Source organism: Perissodus microlepis, chromosome 18, assembly GCF_051167445.1.
Source record: "Perissodus microlepis isolate ML-2025 ecotype Zambia chromosome 18, ASM5116744v1, whole genome shotgun sequence".
NCBI lineage: Eukaryota > Metazoa > Chordata > Actinopteri > Cichliformes > Cichlidae > Perissodus > Perissodus microlepis.
Window position 1 is genome coordinate 26,418,120 of NC_140478.1, and position 19,985 is coordinate 26,438,104.

The 19,985-nt window shown below is 40.4% G+C and overlaps 1 protein-coding gene and 1 long non-coding RNA gene across 3 annotated transcripts in view; one reads left to right on the forward strand and one right to left on the reverse strand.

The window, feature by feature from the left end:
* The window catches only part of kirrel1b (kirre like nephrin family adhesion molecule 1b), an 84,424-nt gene that overhangs the window by 22,696 nt on the left and 41,743 nt on the right, over nt 1-19,985 (reverse strand). For both annotated transcript variants that reach the window (XM_084911525.1, XM_084911526.1), the window contains exons 2-5: nt 12,191-12,340; nt 4,604-4,753; nt 2,961-3,118; nt 807-957 (exon numbers count right to left, since the gene is read on the reverse strand). In XM_084911525.1, the coding sequence (XP_084767651.1) occupies nt 807-957; nt 2,961-3,118; nt 4,604-4,753; nt 12,191-12,340 (609 nt within the window). The remainder of the gene's footprint in view (nt 1-806; nt 958-2,960; nt 3,119-4,603; nt 4,754-12,190; nt 12,341-19,985) is intronic.
* LOC146368034 (uncharacterized) lies at nt 6,303-12,239 on the forward strand. The gene is made up of 3 exons (XR_014797529.1): nt 6,303-6,386; nt 6,507-6,590; nt 12,165-12,239. It is a non-coding gene; the product is annotated as an uncharacterized LOC146368034 (long non-coding RNA).

Here is a 19,985-nt window from a genome sequence, read left to right on the forward strand (position 1 = left end):
TACTATATGAACAAAAGTACTGGGCCACCTACATATTACAGCCTTGGAAATCTATGCTGTGAAGCGCATGGTGCACAGTTTTTGTGCTGATGTTGCATGAATGCCAGAGGAGGTTTGGAAACCTGCAGTTATTAAGTCAGCAGAGTTTTGGGAATGTGTCTGAGTTTCTATAGTTTCTAAATGCTTTGGAATAACTCATCTCACTGCTGATTTTGGAATATTTAGGACGAACAGTGGCATCCTATTACAGTGCTACACTTAATCTCAGTGAGCTCTTTAGAACAATCCATTCCTTCACAAATGTTTGTGAAAGGCAGGCTGCATGTCTAGGTGTTTGATTTTATTCATCTGTGGATATGGGACTTTGATTCATATAACGTCGTTCAAGGAGAAACTTTGGTTACCTATAGACTTCTGCACTGATCCTATATCTTAAGTAAAACAGTTATTAAAGCTACTTTTTCCTTCTTGACAATAACTCCTAAGTTCATCACCATAAAAACTTTCTGGCTCACCGGGTGATAAAGTACAGTAGATTCCTGAACTGCTTCGGGCCTCCAAATATGTGCTAAAACAACACAAATCAAGCTAAATCAATTTGGAAGACATCCAGATTTGAGAATGTATTGAACATTACTGACATGTATATTATTTTTTGCTGGTAATTACTTCAAGTTGGTGAGTGCTGGCACAGCTAATTAAAAATATTTACTGATTTCGCAGTCTGTCTGCAAAAAATACTCTCTGCTTCATCACCAGAGCATCTATGTGTGTTTAAAGTCTTGCAGACAGGAAGAGTAACATACGGTGAACATTGAGGGTTAGGGTGGTTCGTTTCCCCATAGGTACAGCTGGATTGCTGGCCACACAGGTGAAATTGCTGCCACTGTCTGTGTCGACTGGTGTGATGGGCAGGTAGCTCCTGGTCGTAACCCTTTTCCTGTCTGGCAGCACTTCCTGTTTGACAAAGAAAAAGGCAGAGACAGGGCAAGCATTAGCAGGGGAGACGACGGGATAAGAGGAATTTAGGGAGAAGAGCCCACAGAGTAAGATCAAAGAAAAGATACACAGAGGAGAGGAAGGATGAAAAAAGGAGAAATAAAGGTAGAAAGTCAGGTGGGGGAAGGAAAGAGACACTGGTGAGTTACTAATGGAGCCATGAGAAATGAGAAATAATTGAACATAAATAGAAATCCATGGACAAAAATAGAAAAAAAAATATGAAGTATGTGAAGTTAAGAAGGAAAAGAAAGATGTAGGAGAAAAGAATTGATAGATGAATCAATAATGTAAACAGTCCTTAGTGGCAGTCATAAAAGAGACGCCATAAATCTTCTTCTGGCAAACATGAACATAAAATCCAGCTTTCTTGGAATGAGGAGGTGGCATTTTTTAAAACGCAGCCACAAAATCTGTCAAGAAACTGTGTACAGCTTTCAATGTAGTTTAAATGCGTGGTCAGTAACAGGGTAATATAAGAGCAGCATGTAATATGTATGAGCATGTGTGGGGGGCATAAAGCTGGCTGTGATGAGATGTAAAAACATCTGTGTTTGAGTGCGTGAGTCAGTGTTTGCTGCTGCATCTCTGTGCATATAAAAGCGCAAGTGTGCATATGCGAGCGAGTGTCTATGCGTGCGTGCACTTGCAGACCTGCTTTCATGTGTACAGGAGAATATGCGGGATGGCGAGGAATCTGAACACAGAAGAAATGTAACACTGCGACTGTGTGCAAGGTGTCACCAAATACATTTCCTGCCTGTATGTGTGTACAAAAGAAAATCTCTGGCAGTGGGTTAATAAAACATGTCTTGGGTCTTTGTGTCTTTTAAGTTGTGTCACGACTGTAAAGCGAGGAATGCAAGAGATGTCTGGAAAGCATGTGCTCTGCTTCCGGGTAGAAGGCATGGCTGACACTCGCAATATAAAGTCTACTGAAGTAAGAGTGTAATTAAACACATGTGTTGAGTAGGTGTGCAAGTGCGACAGTATTTTTTTTTCTAATACAAAAATGATGAAATACCACAAGTACATCTACTTAACCACTAATTTTAATTAGCTGCCCCTGCAAACTCGCTTTAGTGCATCAACTGAATTGTTAAAACACATAAAAATAGAGTCTGTGATATTTTCTAAGACTCACTATGGATGAATGAAGCAATGCATAGCAGCCCAAAGAGGGAAATGCGATGTGCTCTTAGTTTGTTTGTTCTAGTATTAGTTGTTTTTTTACACATTAACAATTTCATCTGCTCAGCAGCAACATCAGCAGGCTGTGTTAACACTGCACGTTTTGATGTCTCTCTACAGCTGACAAAGAGCAGGAAATTTAGGACTGAAAGTTTGTCGTGTCCTCTTTTAGTGAGTTTCATGGTTTAATTTTCATTTCAAAATGTAAGAACTTTGGTGTAACTGTGGCTTTCTCAGTGTGAGGGGAAACAGACAGTTTAGTTTGATTGAGCAAAGACATTTCAGTAATGTTTCTGCACCTTTATTTCTGCTACTATAGCCAAAAAAGCCCATTGAAAGTTTCTGTCTGTTGATTTGTAGGTTAAAATCTGTAACCATTAATCATTTCTTAATAAATATGGTGAGTGTATTGTTGACTAAACAGTAAGGAGCGCTTTGTGTGAAATACTAATGATCGGCACACTATTTCTTGACTGGAGGACTTCTGGGAAGCCGCCTGGCCCGAGGTGTGCATACTGTATTTACCCGTCATAACAAGCCTCCAGCAAAAAAAAAAAAAAGCATAAAAACAAATAAACAGACAGAGTGGATTATATTACAAAGATTGCATTGTTCTACAGTTTGTATTACATAGTCTTACAGCGACAAGTGAACTCATGATCATCAAAATCATCATTATGTGAGCTTTACAAACTCCCCTTGGAAAAACACACACACACACACGTGTGGCTGCTATTATCTGCATGTGTGCATGGGTGTGTATGAGTCACCGTGGAGTGGTAGGCCCCCTCCACAGGAAGGCCATTCTTGGTCCACTGGATGTGTGCCGCAGGCTTGGCCCCACGAGTCACACAGGTCAGGTTGTGTGAAGTACCAGCCATCAGCAAGAGCTCAGGGGATCCCTCGACCACTGGGTCCTCAGGGGGGACTGAAGGGGTGATATGCAAATTCATATTTTAAAATGACACATTTATGTAAGTGTGAACACATAAATAAAGAAAAAAACTTTACATATACATATAGTAAACCATAAAAACACATAATACTGTAAAAAAAAAACTTTCATACATATCAAAAGACTAGAGGCATGATTTTCATGTGTTTCTTTTTTAGGTATTAATGTCCTATTTAACACAATTAGCTTCTTGGTTAAGCTAACCGTTTAAAGGAGTTGTTCACCCTCAACTAAATGTACATATTTTCCTCATGCATTTCCTCTCCTGTTTAATCTACTGCTTTTTTAAGGTTTGAGTTGCCCAGTTCTGGAGATACTAGCTTCACCCAAGTGCCAAAAACAAGCAAACAAACTAAAAATCAGCAGCGATGTCTCTCTCCAGAAAGCATGACCCAGTTACTCATAAAAAATCCACAATTTTGTTGTGAGCTATTTCATAGGAGCTATTTTCTTACCTCTGTCTGCATCCGCCCACCAAAGGTAGGATGCAGCTAGCTAGCTCAGCTAAAGGAGGTCGTCTTTAATGTTTACACCCTGTCACACTGTCACTAGAATGAGTTTCTCATCACGAGTAGATGCACACTACCTTCTGCACAGACGTATGGTTATTGGATGTAGTTTGGTAGAATAAAATTAGACCTGCATAAAACTTCTAACTGGTTTGTTGCCTTGCTTGGTTATATTTAAGGGAAAGCAACTTCTTTATAGCCAATATCTGTAAAAATGGGCAATTTACCCCAAAACTATCTAAATGGACTAACAGCACTCAGAGTCAGAGAAAATATATACACATTGGGTGAAGTATTTGGCAAAGGTTAAGATGTCCCAGGTTATCAATCAGATTGGCAGCACTATGTGATTGTAAGTAACACCTATTTTCCTAATTATTTACTTTATCATTTACCAAACCTTCTAAATCTTGGTAGGCAAAAAATAGAAATGCTGGTTGCCTAACCTGCAAGTTGCATATACAGCTGCAAAAGTCTTTCTTAGTTTGAATTGTTGTGCGTTTATAAAACCAGCACAGTGCAGGGACATTTTGAAGCTAATAGGTGAGACCTATGTGTTGGTTAATTTGTTTTCATGCAATATTTTGTGTATTAGTGCAAGCTGAAATGAGATTTTTTTTTTTTGTCAGACATCTTCCTGAAAGGGTTTGGGTAGTGGCAGCTCAGTTGTTTTTAAAGCTACAGAGTCTCAAACAGCACATTTGGGATTATAACAAAAGCAAGCTGGCACAGAGGCTTTGTAGAAAGAACAATTTCTGCAATTTCCACTTAAATGTTAAGGATGTGGGAGATTTATATTAACTTATGACAAGGTTGTTTTAATGAAAGCAAAAAGGAAACCCAAAGATTTACTGAGAGGATTCAATGCATAATTACTTAACTAGTTAGAGGAAAATCAGAAAAATGCATCAGGAGAAGACCCCTGTATCAGTAGCAGCAGGGTACTTACTGAGTACATTGAGCTTAGCCCTCCTGGAGCGCAAGGCGGCCTCTGTGGCCTGACACTCATAGAGAGAGTCATCAGAAAGCTCGGCGTTGGAGATCTCCAAGTTGTACTGGCCGATGTCGAGAGAACGCAGGATACGATACCTGGGCCACGCTGTTGAACAAACCAAGCAAACTTTCAGTTAGAGAGCATATAATTCACACTGTGACTCATTTACTTCAGTCTGTTTTTATTACAGTCACATACTTTTTCATACATAGTGAGCCAACTTCAAGGGAAGACTGATTGTTCTGAAATGATTGTTGGAGTGCAGGAAGAGACATTAAATGCTTCAATTACAGACATGAGTCATCACAACAATACTGGATTCACTGAATGATCTGTATCTGCTGTTTCTGAGGAGGAAAGTATATATTGTTTAGAAATACTCTGTGATGATTTCCTGTTGTGAAATATTTTGTTTCCACGTCACTTAGAAGAAAACAAGCTGGTATTTGTCACATTTACCCTTTCTTGTGAAATTGTATGTTAAAAGTTGTTGTTAAGCTATCCAAAATCTGAAATTCCTAAAAAAGTTTAGTCTGTGCTACAAGTAACTGATAATAAAAAGACATTCATCTGAATTCAGTAATATTCCTAGATAGAAAGTAGGCCTTTCTATCTAGTCTCTTATTTTCTGAAAAGAGATGTCACTCTTGAATTTTTTAGGTGATGTTTTGTAGATTGTAGACAAATGTCATTCACCTCTGTTTTGTCTGGGGGTTGCAGTCAAAAGCTTAAACTTTATGACTATAAATTAAAACTCTGTGTGTGTCTGTAACAGAACATATGTCACAAAAAACACAGTTTCTCTGTAATATTGGTGAATTAACCATTTAATCTGTAGTTCCTTGAGGTACTTGTCATGCCTTTTATATAAAGACCAGAAACGAAAACCCAAAAACCTCTTCTCCATCTTCTCCATCTTCTCTCATTCAGTTTTTAATATTATTTCTGTCCTTTGTGTAACTGTGCAACAGAGGACTCGGACCTGATTTGTTCACAGGATAAAGCAAATGTAAAAGCTCTTTTGAAATGGATAAATGCTGAACCCCGATTGTTTTACATCCATCACAGGCAGAGAACAGAGAGCAAGGCGACACATATTTATGGTGTCAAAGCTTTTTATCATAATACACAGATAACATGATTTATTGAAGACCTTTTTTCATTAACCACAGCATCTGGAGATCACAATGATATGATATGCCCTCTACACAAACAACACAAGGGGGGTAATGAATGCATGAGGACTCACGCATAACGGCAGTATAGTAACACAGTTAGCGATAAACAGCTAAATGGTTTTTGTACTAACACTGATCAAACGTGGCCACATATTCAATAACGCCACATCAATTCCTGCAGAATTACGGACTGAGCTGTTCCAATTACAGCACCCTCTTTTTCTCTCTTTGAACCCTCAACTCGCAGACAAAGACATAATTGAGCGTGACATCCCACTAGGGGGCACTCATTGATCCTCCGTGCCCAATCCTAACATGACATCATGGATTCAGATGGCAAAGGCAGGCAAGCAGGCAGGCAGTTGGGGTGCAAGGAGGAAGAAGGAGGTTGGGTGGAGGGGGACAAAAGTATTAGTGGAGATTACATCATCCACTCCAGCACCTCGCAGCATAGCAACCACAGAGGTGAAAGCACCCTGGGGAGAAGGAGAAGAAGGAGGAGGAGGAGAGGAGGAGGAGGTTGAGGATGAACAATAAACTGCCACCACTTATGCCTGCAGGTAGTGAGAAGATGCATGTGTGTTTTGGGTATTTACGTAAACATGATCCACACATGTAGGTGGCTGTACACTGATCATATATTAACTGGATTTAAATTTTATTTATCTGACATTTTACAGGCGCAGCCAGGTGATGTCTAGGAGCTGTTTTGGTCTGTGAATGAACGCAGATCTCCTGCGTATGTGTGGGTGAGCTAACTGCAGGTGAGAATTGCACTGCACAATCTGTACGCCTACACTGTCATCCACAGCTGTATGTAATCATACAGGGCGCATAATAACAACCACTTATACATCATACAGCCAACATCTGCACCTTAATGGATCACCAATGAATTAATAATATTTGTTGGTGCAAGTGTTTGCAACTTGCAGACTTCATGACATGGCTTCAAGTTCAGGTTATGAGATGAGCAAAAGGCTGAGTGACCGTATGTCACGGCGGGAAGAATGGCAGCCGACGACTAAGCATAAAAGATGGACAGAAGGCGATGATAGATGGTTGAGAAGCAGGAAAAGAGACAAAGAGGACAACATGTTTATCAAATGTGTTTGTCAGCAGGTCCACGCTGTAAAAGGCTACAAGGACAAAGAGAGCATTACCAACAACAAAATGACAGCGGGAGGAGGAAGGGACGGGGATGGGACCGACAGAGAGGAGAGTGAAGAAATAAAAAGCAATAGAGGGGATCTGGGAAGCCAGCAAGTGATGGTGAAGCTGTAGTTTTAAAGATGAAGGAGCAGGAAATAAAGGCAGTGTAAGGGAGAAAGAGAGAGCGAGAGGAGGCGAGAGAGAAGTGCAGACCTTTACTGAACCTGTGAATTAAATTGAGTTGAACACAAGATTCGCATTACATGTGAGATTATCACTTGTGTGACTGTGTGTATGTGTGTGTTTTGTGTCAGTGTGTGTGGGCGGTGTGTGCGTGTCTGTGTGGGTGGATGGGTATGTGGTGTTTTTTGCGTGCTATACAGCATGTAGCGTTCTTTGTGGATGAATTTACAGTGTTATGAGAAATGTGATGGGTGGTTTAGAGCTGAAAGTCTGTGAGTGCTAATGTGATATTTGTAAGTGCTAATACAGAAGTTTTTCTCTTACATTTTGTGAGAAGATGAAATTGCACATTACAGCAAAAAAAAAAAAAAGCAACATTTTCATGTATAAATAAAAGCTTTCCTAACTATTTATCAATAAATTGTTTAAAATAGCTTGAAAGGCAGAATGAATGAAAGCTGTGTAGTTAGTTTTTCTTCCATCTATCCTTATTCTGTGGATTATGCAGAGTTGGATCAAGGTGGTTGTAGGCTTAGCAGGTAAATTCTAATGTTTCTCTCCTTAAAAACATTTTTCAACCCCTAATGAAGGATTCGGATGTGTCCACAGGTCAGATGAGTTGTATCATCTGTCTTGGGTCTACCCTTTGTATCACAGGGTCACATACCAGATGGAAAATCAGCTGTGAAAGCATCCAGTCCAAGTTGCTAGAATGGTATTAAAATCCCGGGACCGGCTCAACTTGATCCCTTCGCAAAGGAGAACCAAGTCCTCTCAGAGACCCCTCGGTATTTTAAAATATTTCACATTGCATCTAAGAACCTCAGCAGCCTTTATTCTTTCAGTCACTACCCAAAACTTGACCCTAGGTGAGAAGACTGACTGGTTAATAGAAAGCTTCACCTTCCAGTTCAACCCCCTTTCCACCAAAGTGCTCTGGTACCATTTTTGTGAAATACTGATCCCTTGATACTTCAGTTGACACATGTATAAAACACATGTAAACTGTAAGAACAATTTTTCCATCACACCTCAGTAACTTTTCCAGCATGAAGAGTTAGTCTAATGTGGTATGGCAGGAGTGAAGCAGGATTAATCCTTAGTCCAGAGTTCAACAGCCAATCAGAACCTCCCTTTGAGCACCATATATGAGCTTAGCCAGGGATGCTGAGCAGTTACCTTACAAATTATAGCAGACTTCCTTATTCTGGTATCCTGTTGTACAGACGCTGTCCCCGAGCTCCACGCGACATGAAAATGCATCTTCGCCTAGACGGTTTAACAAAGTCCGGAGCTTTCAGACTCTTGTGGAGAATTTAAGAGCTCCTTCACTACCTCTGAAGTTTTGCCTCCTCCACAGAGGATGTGTTAGTGGGATTCGAGAGTTTCTGAAAGTGCTCTTTCCACAGTAAAACAATATCCTCAGCGTGGATTACTGCTAAGCATAGCCTGGGCTAAGACTTGCTTTCCTTTTGCTGAGTAGTGTGAAGGTTTGTCAGAACTTCCCTGGATCAGCTGAAAGTCCTTCTCCACAGACTCCTTCACTCGTCCTGCATTTAAATTTTGGATACACAATCACCATAGCTACAGCACTTTAGACCTGCTGGCACAGTCTGGTACATCTTCCAGGCTAACTAGTAGAGATCAGTAATACTACAGACTGCTTAGACCTTATATTTTACACTGCAAGGGTATATTTGCAATACTCCCAAAAGTCTATTCATTTAACATAACATGTGAGTTTGAGAAACTCAAAAATCATAATCACAGAATATTTTTTTTAAACTTATGAAAGTGTCAAAGGTATTTCTTAATTTTTGACACTTGAAAGTTGTCTTACTGCTGAAGCTAACGCATTTCAGTAGGCGCAACTTTACCTTGAAGACACCGTTCGCAATTTCATTATGGCTAAGTGAGCAGTTGGCGAGGTTTCACAGTCAGCGTTTTCCATAAAAACTATCTGTGATCACAGCAATCTGCTATAGCGGCAAAAGCAACAAGGATTTTTGTGCAGCACCGAACACGTGTTTATCAGGTATGTTTCTCCATCGACAGCAAAACAACTTTCCACAACGACCAGCTGATTGGGAATACACGTTTTTCCGAAGCTGCCTGTGTTTACCAAGGAGTCTCTGACCGGTCTGTAGTTTGGGGACTGGGGATTTTAGCAATCAATTTCACCGTAACTGCTAGCAAATGACCAGGGAAAAATCATTTTTCACGAGTAGCTAGTGATTTCAAGCCAGTTACCAATTGGTTTGTAGGGATGTATAACTGCAGCCTTAAACAATAAACAATTGATTTCCAATAACTTGAATTGGGTAAGCAGTTAAGAATATGGGTGGATGGAGAAGAGCTTTCATGGACTGTTAGTTAGAATGGAGGTTTTTTAGAAATCATCAGTTTCTTTTTTTTTTTTTTTTTTTTTTTTGTGTCCCGTTTGGATCTTTAGCCATCAGAATTGTTGTCTTAAGGCCAAGAAAGATGCCAAGCGGATTTATTTTACCAAGTGGATCATCATGGCCTTGCCATATTGGTCCATTTGATTGACCTTTATTATAATTATGTATTTATTTTATTTTCGGTTGCTACAAACGGGACAGACGTGACTGGGGGATAGGACAGGGAGAAAGAATGAAAGAAAGAGAGGGAGAGAAAGAAAACCAAAGGGGAGAAGAGACGGTGAGAAGGGGGGGAAGAAAGGAAAAAACAAACAAACAAACAAACAAAACGCCTGGATCACCTGTATGGAGAAAAAAAACAGAAGAGAAAGCAAACAACAAAGAGCAACATAATAAAAACAGCACCATCACAATAAACTAGCTAGCAGTAGATAACAGTAGATACTAAATAATAAACGATATTGTGCAGCACGCAAGATAGACAGCGCACAATGTGCTTTGAGGCAGCAGCCAAGAAAGGTGTAGTCCGCGTCTGTGAACACCCGTGTGTACACCTGTGTGCATACCTGTGTGGATCAGCATGCTTGTATTCCAAAGGTTTCTCCATGTAACGATCTGCTAGGGAGTGTGGGGAGCCATAGCCCCGTCCACCAGGGTATGAAGCAGGTATGGAGGAGATCCAGTTTCTTTTTTCTACATGCTGTTTGTTTTCTATACTTCTCAAAAATACACATTTGTAAAAGTAATCATCTTATTTGCATTTTTATTTATATGTTTGTATATTATGTATAATTGTATAGTTCTCTTTCTTTCCAACACTTTCATTTGTATAAATCAATAATGCACAGCCGATGAAGGTGAAAAGATTATGGTAGTTACCTGATTAATGTGTTATATGGATGTTAAATCTGAATACTTGATATGCTGCGCATTCTTAATTCTGTTTCAGTGAGCCTATCAGCTCATTTTCTTCCCTTTTATTTTACCTGAAAGTTATCCTGGACAGAGGTCTATAAGCAGCCTTATTCATAAGCAATGCGAGCATTCAGTAAGCCACAGTGGTCAAAAGCTTGTTTGCATATTTTGAAGAAAATCAAGATGAGGTTAGCTGAGAATGACATTTTTTGCTTTTCTTATTCTTCTCCTGGCCTCTCATTCTTTGATTTTGCATTTGCAAATGATAAGTATTTATTGTCATTGTCAGAGAACAATGAAATTGCGTTTGGAGCTTCCGTACAACCCATAAATACAATAATAAAGAAAATAATAAATACCCCTTAAAACCCAAGTGTAAATATTTAACCCAGTGTGACTCCAGTGCAATAAAACAATCCTTAGCAACAACATGAGAACATGACAAGTAATGTTCATAAGAAATTCAGACAAAGACCTGAGAAACATGACAAAGTACAACAATGCAACCCATACAATATTATTATTGTACTGTGAGATATGATGTCAGATATGATAGTTATCTATTTAAGAAAGAGGGGGGGGGGGGCAGGAGGGGGAAAGAGAATAAAGATATGATGCACCAATGCAGACCAGTTCAGTGCTATTAAAGAGTTGGATATGGTTATTGTCCATGAGAGGGGGGCAGAGAGTTCAGAAGCCTCACAGCCACAGGCTGTTGGCCAATCTGGATGTTCTGGCCTGTATAGACCTGTACCTTCTCCCTGAGGGCAGCAGGTGGAAAAGGTGGCGCGCAGGGTGATGTTGGTCCCGCAGGATACTATGCACCCTCCTCAGACAGCGTGTGGGGAAGATATTACTAATCTCTGGCAGACTTGTTCCAATAATTCTGCCAGCTTCTTTCACCACCCGCTGGAGTGCTTGCTGATCGGCCTTGGTGCAGCTGGGGAACCACACTAGAAATCCATACGTCAGAACACTGCTGATGGCACAGTTGTAGAAGTTCAACATCAGAGATCTGGGAATGTGTGCGCTCCGCAGTCTCCTCAGGTAGTAGAGGCGCTGTTGGGCCTTCCGTGCAACTGAGGTGATATGGTTGCCCCAGGACAGGTCCTCGGTCACAGTTACCCCCAAGAATTTAAAACTACTCACCCTCTCCACCGCCTCACTGCCAATGAAGAGAGGCAGATGGTTGTTATGACCCTTCCTCCGGAAATCTACAACCATCTGCCTCTCTTCATTGGCAGTGAGTTTCGTCTCATTATTCCACGTATACAGAAAAAAAAAAACTGGGTGTCTGTTGTGGCTTTGACCCTTTGACTCTCACTTTTCGCTGCTTGTGATGTTTCCTCATCTTTAAAATGAAGTATATTCTACTGTTGCACTCATAGTAAGTCATTCTGGATGTGCGTGTCGGCTTAAAATGTAAATGTGAATGTGCGTCTGCTTTTGTCAGCAGTGTGAGGGATTTTCTCTAATTCAGCATGATATACAGGACTCCTTTTTGCCCAGATTGTCACTCACACACTCTTAACTCTCTCTCGCATGGTACAGTGTTCATTCCCTTAATGTTAAAAAACCCCTACACTTTTCAACCATAATAGCTTTTGTCAGGGTTCTTACACTCCAAACTGAACCAAAACCGTAGCTGAGTTATTCCCCTTCTTCACTTCACTTTGATCTCTGCAGTTGGGTGAAGCTGCATTTTTTTTTACCTCGAAGACCCTCTCCAATGCCGAGTGCCAGGCCGTCCTTGGTCCACTGGACGATGCCGCTGTAGTTGAAGACGACACAGGACAGCACCACCCGTTCTCCCAGCACCACCGACTGGTCCGCGGGCTCTTGGGAGAAACGAACGCACCACACTGCAACAGAAGGACAGAGAGGGGGATCAATTTTTTAGTTCCTTTCACTGTGACCTGGCCATGAGCTGGCATTTTTATTGCACTGCATCGAGCTACACAGTCCCTCTCTGGTCTTATTGACTTCTGTTTGTCCATATGGAGGTTGCTGGGTAATTTGTTGTGTGCTTTTATTGAATATAGGGTGTTTTTATTGTTTCTTTTATTATGTGTTTTTACTATGAGTGTATTTTAATATGAACCCGGTTTGAGTGAAATTTCTCTTACAGGAATAAACATGAACTCCATGCATATATAGTGTTCATTATTATTATTGTCTTTTTAGCTGGTCAAGAGTCCATTGCTTGAATTTTGTATATTTTTCATTCCTCTGTGTCTTTTCTCTGTGTTTTGTCTCTTTGCCTCCTTTTTAAGGTTTTCCCTGGTCTGAACTGAGGCTTCTGTGCAAAAGTGTGTGTGTACATGCATGGATGTGTAAGCGAACACTTGTGTAGCAAGAACATCATTGCAAGCTGTTATACAGCCTGCTCTTTTTCATCACACACAGTACAAAGGATTTTGCTTACACACACATACATTTCCTGCAGCAAAATAAGCCTTTTGGCTATCGCAGTGCCACTAAAATACACAGATAGAAAACTACAAGTGTAGAGCAGGCATACATTAACGCACTCGCTTAAAGAGAGAGTGTCAGGTGAGGAGGCGAGGCACTCACCCGCCGCTATTTTCAGCCGTTTGCATCATCAGGTAAAATTGTTTCATATTCTGGAGAAAGTCTTGCAAGAAGGCACGTTAATTAAGGCAGAGAGAGAGACTGCGCTGCCTTAGATGACACATGCACACGAACGTGCACGAGCACACATATACAAACACACTGAAACTTACAGAGACAGAAGCTTTTTCACACATGCAACAACCAATTTATGCAGTTGTGCACAAACGCACTATATCACTAACACAAATGCAGTTGCATACTCAGTCTGTGGAAGTGTGTATATATGTGCACTTGCACACATATACACACTTCCACAGAGTTTGCGTCTGTCTTCCCGTGGGCTATTCTGTTCTTGGATCATGGTAAAACAATCCTACTAGCTAATTAAGGCAAAACTGGTTAATAAAGCGAGCCCTGGCTCTGAGGGACACATCTCAGTGGGATTCAACCACAAAGGTGCAAACAACAGGGCGATTTACTGATTTGTCAGGAGGATTACATGACTTGTCATGTTATTTGTGTGGAAGGCTCGTTTAATGAAGGCAGGACATTTTAAAACTTCACAAGAAGAGCTTTGATGTTTCGTCAACTTTCCTTTTGAATGCTGATTCAAGAAGACAACTGTGGCGACTGTGAGCTGATAGCTGTGTAATTTATTTTGAAGTTTAAGGGAAAAACTGCCTTAACACACTTCACCGTTCTTAGTGGCTGTTGCTTGGTTGTGCTTTTTGTTGAGATATTATTTCCAGAATGGACAGTTTTTCCACTTAGTTCAAATGTTTAAACAACCTGTTAGGTTTTGTGTTCACTCTTATTTTGCTTCAAGTTATAGAAACCCCAAGGGAGGTCAGGTTATTAATTTTCATCAGAGTTTAAAATCTCATCCTCAGACTTTTTAATTCTCCTTTAAGCTTTTGGCTCTTATGACATGTTTAAATAGCAAACATTTAACAGCGTGTATCACCTTTTTAGTTTGTTTTGTCTCTTTTTTCCTGTACTACTGTATTTCTTCTTAATTAATGTAAAAAATTTTGTAATCATAGTTGTAGAGTGCTGCGAGTCATGTACTTCTGTATTCAGTAGTTTCAAATAAAGGCAAACTGTTCATAAAACGCTGGCATTTTTAGGCAGAATGCGGAAAAAAAAACTTTAATTAGTTCAGTCATTAGTTAAAATCCAAGCTGCTTTCGACTTTCAGCCCCTAAAATTCTCATTAATCTACTGGGAAAGATACAATGACACCCTTAGATTTCTGCACAATCAATCAAAATGCAACACACAGAATATGGAAGCTGTGCTGCATTTTCAGTGCATGGTACAACTCGACCACTCTCTTGTTAGCACTCACTGTGCACACATGGATCACTCACAGTTCAACACAAGTTCAACACATCTTGTAAGGTTGCCAAAAGGGAGAGTAAAAAAGAACATACAGGAAAGCAGTCGCTCCAGCACAAATAAAAGAAAAAATTTATATGTGTGTGCGTGCAAGGAGTCATGCAGTATCACATACACTACATAACAGAAGATTAAGAGTTTGTTTAAAAATTTGTTTACTTTTACTGCATATTATTAGAACGGTGAGATAAAACAATCCACTAGCACATGGGTCAATAAAATAATTAAAGCATATCTACTTTTATATACAGTATGATTTACTACATTAATATAGAGTGTTAATGGATTTTATTTCTTCTGATATGTTAAACAACCTTGACGCAGAGGCAAAAATATCCATTCTAATGTTAGTTCTTGCAAGCCATATGTAAATATTCTTAAACAACTGCTGCAAGCCACCCAGAGACCCACCTTGACTCCATCTCCTAATTTTCATGTTATAGCTAATCTAATCCATGTTGCTCTTGCCTTTTTCTGTACTTGGTTTCATGGTCCCTGTGCCCCGCTGGTCGACCCTCTATTGGGCAATATGTTTGTGGTTTGTTTGCTCTCTCTCGCTCTCTCTCTTGCCGCGGCGACGCTCATTGCGGGCTCCCGCTGCTGGCCCACACACCTGCTCATCACCGCACCGGCCGCTGATCCCAGCTGATTACTGCACTACTTAGATGGCGAGTCTGCACTAGTCTTCGCTAGATCGTTGAGCTATCAGCGTCAGTTAAACTTGTGTATCTGCCAACCTGTATCTTGAAAGCCTTTTGTTATTATCCCGCTAACCCGACCTTTTGTGTTTAGATCGTTTTTGGAACCGGATTCTGAGAGGAGTGACTGAGGAGGAACGTTTGTGCAGAAAGTGTGGAGCACCCTTCCCCCTAACCCTGTTTCCCACGGACCCTGGCGACCCGGACCCGTTTCCCCTGCACGTTGTATATAGCCACTTGGTGATTGTGTTCACTGTGAATAAACGCACTGTTCTTCGCTTAAAGGAATACCCTGGCCTGCGCCTGAGTCTCTTTCGGAAACCATATCACTTGGGGTCTTATCGCTGCTCTCTCTCTCTGTCTTTTTCCTTTTTCCTTGTGTGAAGAGGTATTCCACCAAGTAAAAATGAATGAAAAGGAAAACAGCAATCTTCTTTGTCTATAGTTCTCCTGATTGAAACACATTTTTTCACACCCGGTCTTTGAAAAACAGGTGATAATGTTCCCCGGCTGTAAAAATGTGCATTCTTAGGTCTTTAATCTTAATAAGTGAAAGTCAAACAGAATACCTTAAAATAAAACTATGAACGTGGGAGCTGCTTCTCTTTCTGAGTGGAAAAAGAAGGAGCTGCTGGGTTGTGCCTGCTAACTTGAGTGATTTACATGTGGGTCATGTTATGCATGATTTATGCAAAATTAACAGCTATTATGAGCAAAGGCCCTCATCTTCGTGTATAACTCTGTACAGAACAACACATGTTCTCAAGGGACTGGCTGTGATGTGTTTAATCTGTGTGTAACTGTGTAGGAGAGAGAAAGAGAGAAGTAGTGACAGAAAGATATGAAGGAGGAGACAACAAACATTTCTGTTTGTGTGCTGTGAAATGCATGAATGTGTGGGTATGACTGCGTGGGTATACACTGATCAGCCACAACATTAAAACCACCTGTATGATGTTGTGCGGTCTGTTACCAGCACAGTTCTGATCAGTCAGGGCAATAACTTAAGACCTCCAGGACTGTCAGTGTCTATAGTGGAAAGTTAGCAGTGGATCCTGCAGCGTTTGAATTGCAGTGTGCATTTGTGGTTTTTGTTTTAGAGGCTGGGTTAATACCTTTAATATCTGTGCTCCAGAGCAGCATTTGCATTGAGGCTGGGCACAACGTTGTGTTGGAAGAGGCCAGAACCACTGGCCAGTGCAATCACAGGAAGGGTTTTTGCTCGCAACAATGCCAGTGGTAGGTAACACATGTCAGTGTTTTATCCAAGTGTATTCAAGGACTCTCACAGTTTAATGCCGAACATTAGATTTTAACTTCACCAGTCAGTGGGTTTAAAGTTGTGGCTGCCTGGAGTAGATTTGTGTGCATATTTGGGATTGAATACGTGTGTCTGCAGTTTGTCAGCTTGAAGCAGGGATTCAGATCAGAGAAGTGAGAGCTGTACAGACAGAGAACAGAGATGTAATTAACCCTACGGGATACCCCACCAACCCGCTGCCTCCACCAGCATACACACACCTCTGTCTCTCTCCCCTCTAACATTTTCTCCATTTTCAAACTCCCCGTGTATTTCTTCTCACATGTGGTCAGTTTCTCTACATTTATATTTCCTTTATGTGCTGCTCTTTTTTTTAGCCTCTCTACATTTTCCTCAAATCACTTTTTCTTTTTTCTTGTCAGGGTTTCCAAGTTCATCCTGTTTAACTTTGACTAGCCCACCTCTTTTAAAACAGTCTGACTCTTTCCGTCCTCATTTCCTCTCCTTCTTTGTGTATTTTTTTCAATGCAGCAATGCACAATTTTTATAGCTTCTTCAATCCCCCTCTCTTTTGTTCTTTGGACCCAGCTCGTTGTTTCTCCACCTCCCTCCATCTTCTCTCTTTCCTCTCCCGCTTCACTTCACTACCCCTCTAGTACTCCAGTATTTCCCTCATTATCTCTCTGTGTCTATGAACATTTTTTCCATGTTTTTTATGTATTTCTCACTTTTCTTCGCCCTCTCTCCTATCCACTGTTTTCTGCTGCAATTGTCTCTTTCTGTCTCAGCCTCCTCCTCACTCTCCTTCTCATCTTTACATCCCTGCATCATTACCCTTGGGGATAATCTTGGGCATATCTTTTCTTCCTCTTTTTTTATTCTCATTGCATAATGACCCAGCTTCACAATAAAAGCCACAGTGCCCTTGCATATTATCCGTAATACCTTTAATATCTTTTATTCACTTTGGTCTTTTTTTCCCTTCAGGCTGAGCTTTGTTAAACATCAATACAAGCACTATCTAACTAGCCCTATCAATTTCTACTTGAAGCGTACAAGTCTTTCTGTATTATAAAGAAATTCTACATTTTGCATTAATGCTGAAGTATTAACATTCAGTGGCTGACTTGGAATAGAGGAGCTGCACTAGAATCTCACACAGAAGTGTAGGCTGAAGGGGGAAGTTGAGCAGCAAGGACGATTTTAGCCAGTGAATTTGTACTGTCAAATAATTCATAAACTTTCATAATGAGTAACCTAGGACATCGGTTCATGTGAACATTTATGCAGGTGATTAACCATGTAAGAAATGTTTGCCTTCACTTGACACTTGACTTGATAAGTAGTTGTATGCCATCCATCCATCCATCCATCCATCCATACATACATCCATACATCCATAACTGCTAGTTCAGGCTCACAGTGGTATGGAGGCTGTCTCAGGTATCATAGGGAAAAATGGTGTATACCTTGGTGTCTATTGTGACTGCTCCCACAAAGCTGATGTATATTTCAGAGCATATTTAATGTTGTATTGTGGTCTGCATCAGCCCTTTCACAGCTGTCATTGTATAACACTGAATTCATTGTCTTTTTCACTTCAAAACTCATCTTTTCTCCAAATGAAAAGGCACTTGCAAAGAAACAACACAATACGAATACACATGGCTCTTGTTTTGTCAGGGGTGCCGGGTACAGGAAAGACTTAGTACCTTGCTTACTGCAACCAAAGACTTTAACAAAGGATTAGAAAGAAGTTTAAAAAGGGTGCTGTTTGGGTTGAAATGACCACTTCCAAAAGGTTAGGGAATGATTATTTTAGCGGTTAAAAAAGGTTTAAGAAATGGACAGTAGTCTCCTTTGTGAAAGTCATAAATTTTGTCCGCCCATTGATTTACTTTAGGAAGGAGTGCGGCCAAAGGTTTGCTCTGCACAGACAATCACAGTCGTAATCTACACAACCACCAAACGATGAACGCAGTGTTCTTTAGAAAAAGACGTTTACTATTAAAAAAAATATATCAAGAAACCATAGTACCTGTAATAAAACTGCAACTCTTCTGCAGTTTTGACAGCTGGCAGTGAAATAAGTAACCTGACTTGGTGTCAGCGCTGCTGCACAGTACAGGTGTGTGTCCCCATATAATATTTGCCACTATCCCTTTTTGCTCAGTTGTCTTTGCTGTGATAAGCACAAATTAATCTATCACATAACTTCTTATTCCGAGTGCAGTTCACAGGTTTTTGATTAGCTCAAGGATAAAAAAAGAAATAGGCTGAGTGCAGCTGACAAGAATGTATAAAACTGGAATTTCAGGCAGCAATCAACTTTTCAGCGCTCTCTCTTCTCCTGTGAGCTAAACAATAACACTGCTCACTCATATCAAATCATAACTTTCATGCAGCGCTCTTCTTTTTGGAATTTGAGTTAATATGAAAAGGAAGGAAGTCTTTGTAACAAGAAGAAATCGGCTGACATTTTAACTGCCTTGACTTTAAAGTGGGATGTCTTGTCATCTTATTAGACATGGTCACAGTACTCCCTGAGGAATGCAGCTGCTGATTCCAAACAGCGAAGACCTCCAAGGTGGCCATCAGAGGCCAAATGCAATTTCCTACAAGAAAATGTAGAAATGAAAAGGCAGTTTGTGAGGTTTGTAACCCTAAACTGCACATCTCCACACCCTGAAGCATTCATGCTTCTAACCCCTACCCCAAAAACTGCCACGCTGACCCTTTCCTTGTATTCATGGCCCAGCTCTGCCTCTGGGCTATGGCTTGCTCCCATTTCAACTACCACACACCACTCTCACTCAGGCGAGAGCACGCTGTGTCTACGTGTGTATGCGAAAGCATTGTTCGTGTTTACACGCATGCCTGCATGCGTAGCTGTCATTGTTGTGTTGTGTACACCGCGCGCATATATTTGCCATTTCCGAAAAAGGCAGCAAAGGGCAAAGTGTGGCTGGAAGAGTCAAAAAAAGGTGTTCGCCTCAAAGAGAGAAAAGGAAAAAGAAAGTGTTTGTGTGCATGTGTGTGAAGGAACAAAAAGAAAAGCAAAGAAATTAAACAGCACTGGCTAACTAGTACTGGCTAACATCCAGTACTAGGAGAAAAATTATGACTCGTAATAAACTCTCCAGGCATTTTTGTGATATTAGTAGCTTATAAGACTAATATATAAAATCATAACACTGAGAGAAGAAGAAAACGTGTAATAATTTTCTGAGTAGTTACTGGGGTAGGTTCTCTGCCTCTGTCATCTAGGACAGTGAGACATCACATAAGCGTATTTAAGCTATCATGACAGTTAGTAAGTTAGTTGGTGCATTACATTTTTTAAATGGTCTAAAAGACATCATTGTGGTGTCTGAAATACATTTTTTATGCTTCCATAGTTTTAGAAATAATTCATCTATATTGCCATATATTTTAATTTACCACTCAAAATGCTTTTGGGCCTTAACAAGCAAAGTGCTGTATTACTTTGCAGCATGAACATGACTGTCAAATATTTGATGTCTGACAAAATTATGGATCTATTATTGACTTGTAGAGTCCAGAAATTCACAACCT